The sequence below is a fragment of the Sapajus apella genome, unplaced genomic scaffold, assembly GCF_009761245.1.
Source record: "Sapajus apella isolate SASKATOON/1434 unplaced genomic scaffold, GSC_monkey_1.0 scaffold10, whole genome shotgun sequence".
NCBI classification, from domain to species: domain Eukaryota; kingdom Metazoa; phylum Chordata; class Mammalia; order Primates; family Cebidae; genus Sapajus; species Sapajus apella.
Window position 1 is genome coordinate 39014522 of NW_022436950.1, and position 11611 is coordinate 39026132.

Below are 11611 nucleotides of genomic sequence, written 5' to 3' on the forward strand. Positions count from 1 at the left end.
TAATATATCACATGGCAACAGAACAAATTGTCAGCCACAGGAATTTAACCCACGAGTAGAGTAGGTCCTTTTTCCATTTTAAGTAAGTTCTACTTATTTTAGATTTAGATCTATAGTTGCAGCCTAGCTAATCACTGGCTCTCACTGCCCTGTCTGTGAACAGAGTTGAAATTTGGGGGGGAAAAAAAGCAACAGCTATAATCTTCATTCTGCTTGGCTTGTAGCCAGGTAAATGCTGAGATTAAAAAAGAATAACAACATTCTGGAACTCCCTTCAATTCACTGGAAGAACTATGACCATCTTAAAGTATCGTGCTTCGCTTATAAGCAATCAAATATTGATCAGGGTATTATACTGGTTCACACAGCACACAAGTGCACATTTAGAATGTAGATTTAAAACACATATTTTATTAACCATTAACAGTTTGTCCTTTAACATAGATTTACATGGCATACTGACTTTCAATAATTTTTCACAATTAGAGATTTGAAAAATATTTTAAGAGCTTCCACAATAATGCGGCTAAAAGATTTAAGTTACAATTTGGAATTCAAAAACAACATAGCTTCCATACCAAGTTATTTAGCTTTAGGCGAAGAAATGTGTTCTCAAAATTCAGTTTCTCTACTTCTTTTTGCAATAGCATCTTTTCAGTTGTAATTCTTCGAGAATTCTCTTTTTCTCTACTAAGAGCCTGAGCTAATGCCCTGTTGTTGTGCTTTAAAGAAATTTTGAAAATAGAAGAATTGTCTGTAAAAAAGATTTTTAAAATGAGTTAATATTGAACTTATACTTTAATAAATTTTTATATTCTTTAGTAAAACTACATTAGACAAAATGCATTTTACTTTATAAGTTTTAACTGAGGGTTGGAAAAGTGAATAACAATACAGATGCAGTTTTGAGAAAAATAAACCCAGAGTTTCAAGCTGAAGAAATGAAGGCTAGGCAGAAGATGAAGAATTCAGGAGTTGTGAGGAATGCAGCATATGTATAAAAGTTAGGAATAAGAGGACTGCAGCACAGACACAGCATTCTATATGATTAGATCAGCCACAAAAAGGAAATCTCGATACTTGCTGCTCTACCTGCTTTACTACCTTTGACTAGCAGATAGAATACAGAAACTGATTCTGCAGCTCTAACTGGAGATGTCCCACAGGAATGAGGATAGCCAATCTGTGAAATTCTGAAGCCAGTTTCTACAGCTCCAGAACTGAACAAATTAGTTAATGCTCCCAAAGTCCATTTTTAACCTGAGTGATAGAGGCATACTTACCGTAATGTTAGACAGATAATTTAAACCCTGTCAGACCTTTTATTGACATCAAAAGATCCTACTTCTTATTTCTAGGCATCTACTGCAAACTGAACTTGACTTCTCTTTAAAAGCACTGTGTAAATATGATTTAAATCACTCCTGAAATGCTTTTCTGTTGGAAGCAAAGAAATTTTATTGTGAATTCCTTGGTAAAGCTTACCTTGTATATAGCATGTTCCCTTAGTACACTTAAAATATCATTATATTTTCATAATTTTAACTTATATGTCATAATTCAATAACATATGCCACAGAATAAAAGTATAGTGCATATGAAATAAGTTTTAAAAAATTTAACAATATTTTGTAAGTACTTAGGGAAAATCTGGGATTCTGCAAAACAGGATCCAAAATAGTACTTTATTTCTGGCACAGAGGGAGTAGTTTCAGATAGCCATCCTTGGCATAGCAAACGGAAACTGACTAGAACTGGTTTAGGATTTCCAGAAGATAAAGAGTAATAACATTTTCCTGTTGTACTCCTCAAAGTCAGCATATTCCCTCATAACACGGGGTATGGAATAATCTTGCCAAAAGGAGCAGACAAGAGCAGCGTAAGGGGTGGTCCTAGAGACCTGGGTGGGAGCTGCATCATAATTTACAGGCACCCAAGAGGCTGGGTTATTTTAGAAGGCACACGTGATTGTCCTTCGCAGGAGCCATATCTATATCAGCAGGTAATGTGACTAAATGGATACCTCCCTTACTCCTGGTAAGATGGGTATGAACATTGAGATAATTTTCAGAAGTAATGAAAGTTTATCTTGGGGAGTTTTCCCACCTCCTTTTTTCTCCCCTTCTGATGCCTTAAATCCAGAATTCACAAAATTCCATTTCCAAAGTGCTCAGTGTCTTCATAAGATTGCCCATATAAAGTCAAGGTCTACATCACCCAGTATGAGCCAACTTCTTCTGGGCTACCCATCATTCAGTTGCTGCAGCATGCCAGAACAATCTGCTACTCTTTTTACATCTTTTCCAGAAAATTCACATTGGTATGTTTTTCTGAACTGTAGAAAGTAGCTATCTTGGGCCACCCCAGCCTCAATGCTGAAAATTCAGCTGTCACCATTTAGGGTAATAATCAAAACCATCCAACTAACAGGACTTGAAGGAGAAAGAAAGGCTCAAATTTAAAAAGTTATCAACTAAATAGTCATTTTAGTAATTTTCTGTAGTTGATAAAATAAGGTAGCAAACATATAACAATTCTGGGGAAAAGTAAAAATGTGAGTGTATTTTAAAACTAACAGCACTTACTTAGTATTTTTGTTTTTATTTTTGAAGCAAGAGAAACATTCAACTTAGCAGTCTTTGAAATTCTTTTGTCTTTCACATGTCTCTTAATTCCTGAGGTAAAAAGTGAGCCAGTTTCCATCACTGGGCACTCCATCACTAAAGGGAAAGAAAAAAATAATCATAGTATTTATTAATAAAAGAAAAACTGATAGATACATTTCTTAAAGTAATAATCATGACCTAATATGCTTTCTGTGTTATTTGCTAAACTTTGTATAAAATCTGAGTATAGCCGGGCGTGGTGGCTCAAGCCTGTAATCCCAGCACTTTGGGAGGCCGAGGCGGGTGGATCACGAGGTCAAGAGATCGAGACCATCCTGGTCAACATGGTGAAACCCCGTCTCTACCAAAAATACAAAAAATTAGCTGGGCATGGTGGCGCGTGCCTGTAATCCCAGCTACTCAGGAGGCTGAGGCAGCAGGAGAATTGCCTGAACCCAGGAGGCGGAGGTTGCGGTGAGCCGAGATTGCGCCATTGCACTCCAGCCTGGGTAACAAGAGTGAAACTCCGTCTCAAAAAAAAAAAAAAAAAAAAAAATCTGAGTATAAATGTAATCAAAAGTGGCTTAAGGTATAATCCAAAAAGGTAAATGACTGTTTTTTTCATTCAAACCTACATTAATCATCTATGTACCAGGTGCAGGGTACAGATGACAGGATATGGTCTCTGCCCTCATGGAATGCATGGTACAATGTGGGTACAGACAGTGCTTTCATACAATGTAATAAGTATAACCTTAGAGATATACACAGTGTTTAAAGGAAGTACAGAAGAGATATACATAATCCAAGGAGGTGAAGGGGGCTGAAGGAACAGCCAGGAAATCTTAAATTTGTTTGTTAGGTTTATGGCCTATTACAGCAACAGGAAGATAAAGATATCATTACATTGTAGTATTACAAGAGTAATGGCTACAATACACAAAGCAGAGGAGAAGTGATTAACTCTGCCTGGGCAGAGGAAAAGGCTCAGAAATAGCTTCACTGAGAAGCAGCAGTTGATGTTGAGCCACGTGCTTGGAGAAGACCAATCTCCCCATGCCTTGATTTCTTCCCCAACCCTCCTTGCCTCTATGTGCAGAGATCAAAACAAAACACCCTGTCACCTGCACCTGCCTAACCCCCGATACTCAGCCTCTCCACCACTACCTGCCCTGAGTTCACAGGACTCATCTTCCTATGTCAATCACAGCAAGAATCCCTCAACTCCCAGGTCACCTTCATCCTCCTCACTGGGATCCCCTTAGCTCTACACATCCCTCATCTGGTCCTGTGGTAAGCTGGGAAATGGACCCCCAAAATTATTAGGTCTCTTTAATTCTAAACCTCATGTGGGAAAAGGGCCTTTGCAGATTTGAATAAATTGAGGACCTTATAATGGAGAGAGTATCCTGGATTATCCAGGACAAGAGTCCTTACAAGACACAGCAAAGATGCAGGGTACAGATGACAGGATATGGTCTCTGCCCTCATGGAATGCATGGTACAATGTGGGTACAGACGGTGCTTTCAAACAATGTAAGAAGTGTAACCTTAGCGATATACACAGAGTTTAAAGGAAGTACAGAAAGAGATGCAGCCACATGTCAAGGACTGCAGCAGCCATCATGAACTGAAAAAGGCAAGGAACAGGTTTTCCTGAAGAGCCTCCACAGAGAGTGCAGCTAGGCAGACACCTTGATTTCAGCCCAGTGACAAATGAATTTAGACTTCTGGCCTCCAGAACTGTGGGGATATACCTTTCTGTTGTTTTAAGCACCTCATTTATGATAATTTGTTACAGCAGCCAGAAGAAACTAATACAGCCTGCCTATCTCACCCTTGCCAAAATCATGAGGTCCTCTGGAACTCACACTCCATCATCAACCAAACCTCTACAGCTTCAATCTCTTCTCTGAATGTTCCCTTCATCTTTTTTAACTACCCTCTCCCCTAAGGACACAGATTCTCCTGCAGTCCTGTCAGGCAGGGGCTTTTTTTCCTCCCACACGCCTTCTAGAAGCTACACCACATTCATGTGTGCAGACCGTTCATCTTCCCTCCTCCCTAAAAGTTCTCATCCTTGAATATACTGTCACTAGACTCTATTACCCTTTCCCTTTCACTGCTGTTATCAATCCCTGGGTCACTCCTCTTTATGAATTGTTTCATATTCTCGCTTACTGTTATTCTGAGAACACTGAGAACACTGAAGCAATCCACGGAGAACTTTCTCAAAACTTCCATTATAATTACCTACCTACCATATCTGTTTCTGTACATTTGTTTTATCTCCTTTTGTTACGGACCAACTGTGTTCCTAGATACCAATCCATGCACTGGATCCCATCCCGTCCTGCCTCCTTAAAGACATCACTCCAACAATTCTTCCCTCTATGTCATCAATTTTTCCTTTTCCACTGGATCATTCTCATCAATATACAAACACACTGCTATTTCCCTCACCTTAAAGAACCCTCTTTTGTTCCCACTTCACACTCAGACTACCACTCCAATTCTCTGCAGATCTTTACAGCAAATCTCCTTGAAAAAATTGTCTATACTCAATTTCCAATTTTCTCATTAACTACTTCCATCAGGCTTTCACTTGGACTACTCCACCAAAACTGCTTGTCAAGGTCTCTGATGACTTCTGTGCTGCTAAATCTAATAGTCAATTCTCAGTCTTCATCTAACTTGATCTATCAGCAGTATTTTAATATGGTTAATTTCTCCTTCCTCAAAAATTATATTTCCTTGGGTTCCAGAACACCAGACTCCTAAGTTTTTTTCCTACCTACCTACCTACCTGTTCCTCCTCTGTCACTTTTACAGGTTCTTCCAACTTCTAACAGAGTCTTTCCTTGGACTTCCTCTCTTTACCTATGCTCCCTCCTTTGGTAATTTCACATAGTCTCATCACTTAAAATACCAGCCAGATGCCAAGAACTCCAAAATTTAAGTCCTCAGTTTGGATCTCTTTCCTGAACTCTGGATTCATATATCCAACTGTCTACTCTACAATTCCACTTGAATAACTAAAGTAGATGCATCAAATTTAACCTGCCCAAACCTGCTTCACTCAGAGCCTTCTCTATTTCAGTAACTTCATCCTTCCAGTTGCTCAGGTCAAAAATCTCTCTTACATCTCAATTTATCCTCACAATATATTTAAAATCTGACCACATCTCAGTGTGTCCATTGGTGCCAACCTAGTCAGAGGCACTATCATGTCTCACCTGAGTTTCTATAACAGGCTTTGACTCCCTATTTCCACTGTTGCTCCCCTATAGTGAATTAATCTATACAATCTAAAACCCTCCAATAGTTCCCACATCTCTCCAAAATCCTAGTACAGTCTCTCCACTATCTCTGCTCTTCTCCAATTTGAACTCTTCCTTCTCTACTGCTATCACATTCTCCTTAGGCAACACTGGCTCCCAAGATCTAGCTTTTTGGAGCATATGCCAGGCATTCTTCAGTCTCAGGTCCTTAGTACTGGTTATTCTACATTTATAATAAATGCTGTTTAGAAACTTCTTCCTCCTGATATACAAATGGCCCATTCACTCTCCTCTATCAAGTCTGCTCAAATGTCACCTTCTCAGTGAGGTCACTTAAAACCGTAGCTCCAGGCCGGGTGTGGTGGCTCACGCCAGTAATCCCAGCACTTTGGGAGGCTGAGTGGGTGCATCACCTGAGGTCAGGAGTTCAAGACCAGCCTGGCCAACATGGTGAAACCCTGTCTCTACTAAAATTACAAAAAAATTACCCAGGCATGACAGCGGGTGCCTGCAATCCCAGGTACTCAACAGGCTGAGGCAAGATAATTACTTGAACCTGGGAGGCTGAGGTTTCAGTGTACTGAGATCATACCATGGCACTCCAGCCTGAGTGAGAGACAAAACAAAACTGTAGCTCCTTCCCCTAACATCTATCACTATCTAACATATTATAGATTTATTTATTGTCTGTCTTTCCTAACCAGAATTTAAACTCCAGAAGATCATGGATTTTTATATTTTAGTCACTATATTCCCTAGCTCATAGAATAGTGTATGAAAAATGATGTCAACACAGTAAATATTTTTTGCATGAATAAATAAGTCTTATAAACCAAGAACTTATCAGGCATCAAGATTAGGAAGGCTATTCCAGGAAGAAAGACTGGCATGTGTAAATGTATGAAAATGACACATTTAAGAAAATACAAGTGGTCCCTTGATGCTTGAATGCTATGACCCGATTTCCCTGCTTCTCTTTATAGCAAAACTCCTTTAGAGAGTTGTCCATACTTGCTGTCTCCAATTCATCTCCTCCCAGTCTCTCTAGATCCACTACAATGAAATTTCTGCTCTCAACACTACCATATGGAAATTGTTCATTAAGGGCACTGTATTACTAAGTTGTTAAACCAAATACAGTGGTTAGGCCCCGTCTCTTTTTACTTGATCTGTAAAAAGCAGTCAATGTCAAATCATTCCTTCCTTTTGAAGTATGCTCTTCATTTGGCTTGCACAATAGCACATTCTTCTGTTTGTGCTGAGGCAGGGTTTTCTCCTGCCTCGCTGACCACTTCTCAGTCTCTCTTGCTGGTTATTCTTCATCTCTCTAAACTCTTACCACTGGAGTGCCCTAGGTCTCAGTTCTTGGATCTCATCTCTTTTATATCTACATATACTTCCCTGGGCTCTCAGCCAGTATCCTGGCTTTTAAATCTAAATACCAATAACTCTCAAATTTGTGTTCCCAAAGCAGACTTTTCCCTTCAACTCCAGATTTACTCATCCAACTGCCTATTACTCATCTCCAACTAGGATTTCTAACTCGCATCTCAAATTTAACATGTCCTAAACTCTCCCCATCCCAACCTGCTCCACCATGTTCTCCCTAGTTCACTTAATGACAACTCCCTTTCAGTTGCTCAGGTCAGAAACTTCTCTTTCATATTCCATATCCACTCTATCATTAATTATGCTGGCCCAGCTTTCACAATATATCCCCTTGGACTACTTACCACTATTTCTACTGCTACCACTTTGTTCCAAGTTGCCATTCTCTCTCATATACATTATTGCTATAGTTACGTGACTGGTGTTCCTGCTTCCATTTTCTCCCCCACTATCTATTCTCAACCTAGCAACCACAATGATCCTTTTAAAACTTAATTCATGTTATTCCCAAAAAACTCTCCAGTAGCTTTCCATCTCACTTAGTCTTTAAAATGGCCTAGAAAGTACTATACAATTTGACACTTCTCCTCTTCCCTAATTTATCATCAGTGAACCTTTCTAATCCTTTTCATTAATCTTCCTCTTGCTCAAGAATCTCTGGCCACACTGCCTACCTTGACATGCTGTAAAGCAGAAACTTTTATTCCTTTTTCCCTTTGTATCAACTTTTCCTTCAAATGACCACAGGGCTTGCTTACTTCCTGGGAGCACTTGTTAAAATATCACTTTCTCAGTGAACCTTCCCAGTCCAAAATTGTACACTTCCCAGTGTATAAATTGTACACTTACCCTATTCTCCCCTTCTGTTTTATTTTTCTCCATTAACTTATCAATGTCTAAGATAAATCTAAATAGTTTATTTAACTTATTATCTGTTTTTTCCTACTAAATTGTAAGTTCAATGAAGGCATCAATTTTTGTCAAGTTTGTTTGCTTCTGTACTTTAGTACAGAAATGTGCCAGCCACGTGGCAGCTGCTGGATAAACATTTATGGAAGAAGTGACTATGAATGACTGGAAGAACTTTCCAATAGAAAAACTGCTCACTCTTGGAATGGATCTCCTTTGAAAGTGTTAACCAGATATTGGGTGGAGTCAAGCAAATAACGGAAAGATGGTTTTAGAAGAAATTTCTGCAGTGGAGAATAAGTTGAACCAGAAACCTTTCAAGATTAAGGCTCACCAGGTGCAGTGGCTCATGCCTGTAATCCAGCACTTTGGGAGACTGAGGCGGGTGGATCCCTAAGTCAGGAGTTCGAAACCAGCTTGTCTAATACAGTGAAACCCTGTGTCTACTAAAAACACAAAAATTAGCCAGGCGTGGTGGAGCACACCTGTAGTCCCAGCTACTCAGGAGGCTGAGGCAGAAGAATCGCTTGAACCCAAGAGGCAGAGGTTGCAGTGAGCTGAGATCATGCCACTGTACTCCTGCCTGGGTGACTCCATCTCAAAAAACAAAAACAAACGAAAGATTAAGGCTCAAAGGTACTTCTAAACGTTTTGCCAAAAAGAAGCTTTAAAATCAAAGAAGATCACCATCTCATAGACAATAGAACACAGAAATTCCTCACAAATTGTTGCATCTTACACACCTGAAAGGGATCCTAACATAGAAATCTATCCATCTCCCAAAAAAATCCAGTCTGGAATATCAAATCTCATTTTACTAATTAGGAAACCACAGCTGGACTGCTCTCCCCAATAAGCTGGTTCTGACACAATTCCTTAATTTAATAAATGGCACTGTCAATCACCTATTTAAATTCTCATGCCAGAAATCTAGTAGTCTTCCTTAACACTGCACTGTCACCGCCTCCATCAATGACCTCACCAAGGGGCACTTCAGGAGCCAGAAACAGGCACCTGGGGTACTGTTCAGGGTGATTTACCATACAGACACTGAGACATTATGATGGTGATTAGAACTGTGTTGGAGCCCAATTCCAACGTTTCATAGCCATGTGATCTCAATACTTCGTCTTAATTTCCAGATTTATAAAATCATAGAAAATAAGGGCATCTCCTTGCAGGGACTAAATGAGCCAATGTATGTACAGTGTCTATTATGGGACCTAGTATACAGTCAGCACTCAATACCAACACCTATTTATTACTACTCTGGAGACTTTTCCGGCCAGCATCTCAACTATCTCTAAATATAAAATACTCAGTTCCACATCCAATTCTCCTGAATTGGATACCTCGGCTAGAAAAATCTTTGTCCCTATTCTCTGCTGACATCCTACCTGCATATCAAGAAGACGCAACTCAAGTTCCAAGTTCTCCCCAGTCTTCCATCACCTCTTCGCCTTCAGCCAGCCTCTCCAAAGGAGATGGCTCCTTCGAGAACTTTGGCACGCAGTCCCTAACATTCATTCCGCAGACACGTACTGAGGGCTCACAATGATCTAGAAACTGCTCAACAAGCAGGGAGTAGAGCAGTTCCCAAAACAGAAATTTCTTAAGTAGCTGACATAACTGGCGGCTCTCCCAGCTTGCCCTGCTGGGCGCTCAAATCTGAGACAAGAGGCCGTGACTCAAACCCAAAACAAGACTCCGTCAACGAACCCCTCGGAGCCGGAGACTGGCCGCCGTCCGGGATCCCGGGGGGCAGAGGGCGGAGGACGAGCCGGAGACCGAAGCGGACAGCGCCGAGCGAACTGGCTCAAGAACGGCACCTATCTCGCCAGAGAGAGAGCGGCCACGTCAAATACCGCAGGTCACTGACTTACCTCTCTTTCAGCGTGAGTTAACCGCCACCCAGCTCCGGGCGCTCTGGCGAGCAGCTAAGGCTGCGACTCGGGTTTAAACTCAGCAACCGTTGGCGGTTGCCCCGTCAGCCAATCGGGTCCCGCGAGAGCGGTGCAAGGGCGTGCGGTTACCAGGAAGTGAAAGGCGGAAAAGGCAGGAGGGGGCGTGGCCAGGCGAGCCGGGGGAGGCCCAGTCTGCGTGACTGAAGCACTCTGCCGCCCCGTGTTGGTGTTGGTCCGCTGTCTCCCAAGCGCTAATGAAAAAGGAAACGCTCCCCTGACATCGCTTATCAATCACATGTCTGAAAGGCTTGACAGGCACCTCAAGTCTGTTGTAAGGCTTATGTTGTTTACTGTGATACTACCCACCCACATTTTACCATTTCTTCTGCATCCTTGCATTCCCGATTGTGATGCCAGCACCTTTATTTAGTTTTCACTTAAAAGCTCTCCCCATTTTTCTTTTAACTTTCTAGGGGGAAAGCAGCAATAACATTTCGTTACAAACCTCGGATCTCATTAATGTTTAGGTCTTGTACTAATGGTCTGTTTTAGCTGAATATACAAGAATGACGCTTTCCATTATACACAACTAAATTTTAAAAATGTATCATTCACCTTATATTCCATGTCAATTCGCTTAGGTATTTTTCGCAAATGACTTTCATAATTTTTACAAAGAATTTGTAGAAACTACAAAAAATAAAATTTCCTCTTTGTATGCCATTGGACTGAAGATGAAAATAGCTTGTTAAATCAAGGTTCCAATAATTGATTATACAGTAATGCAGTCAACTTCATATTCTTGTCGATTTTTTGTTCATTCTAAGACATTTGAGAATTACAGCTTTACATTCTTACTTTAGAGAATCTAGACAAATTATGCAAAACATGCTTTTGAGTTAAGACCTTTTAGTCTAATATATATCAAGATCAGTCTCCAAACAGATCTGGTTACATGAGTCTTATGTAAGTAGAAAATTATTTCTTGATTGTCCAGCTGCTAAAATTTCAGAAAACAGTAAAATAAAAATTTCAGTAACAGTGGGTTAGAAAGTAATATACTGGTTATAGAAATTTAAGCTTACCTAGGAGTTAACTAGAACTATATTTTGTTTACCCAGCCTGACACATTAAATGCTCAATGTATGTTATATGTTTTTTAAAATGAACCTTGTAGTGACTGTGCCATTTAATGGTTATTTAATCTTGGCCAAACCACTTAATCTCTCTGGGCTTCTGTTTCCTCATTCGTAAAATGGAGGTTAATAACAGCATCCCATATATTTTTATGATGGCTTCAATCAATGGACCCTTTTGTTCAAATACATTAAAACTGCTTTCTTCCCAATGCACACATTTTGTAGCTACAGCTTCAAAACCAAAACAAATAGAAAAGGAAGACAGGAAAGTCAGAGATAGGAGAGATGCTAAAAAATACCAAGACCTCTTTTTTATTTTTTTAAGTGCTATCTCAGAGCAGTTTAAAGGATTTAACTGCTTTGTAAATTGTAAAACCTCTTGA

General features: G+C 40.1%; 1 protein-coding gene across 2 annotated transcripts in view; it reads right to left on the bottom strand.

Moving 5' to 3' along the window:
* SGO2 (shugoshin 2) overlaps nt 1-10197 on the bottom strand; it is a 59711-nt gene extending 49514 nt beyond the window's left edge. Inside the window, exons 1-3 of one of the 2 annotated variants that reach the window (XM_032278724.1) lie at nt 10069-10197; nt 2586-2720; nt 579-754 (exon numbers count right to left, since the gene is read on the bottom strand). In XM_032278724.1, the coding sequence (XP_032134615.1) occupies nt 579-754; nt 2586-2718 (309 nt within the window). In that variant the 5' untranslated portion in view covers nt 2719-2720; nt 10069-10197. Of the gene's footprint in view, nt 1-578; nt 755-2585; nt 2721-9582; nt 10029-10068 lie in introns of those variants that run through there. The other variant, XM_032278725.1, reaches the window with a different exon arrangement.
* Nucleotides 10198-11611: the final 1414 nt, after the last annotated feature.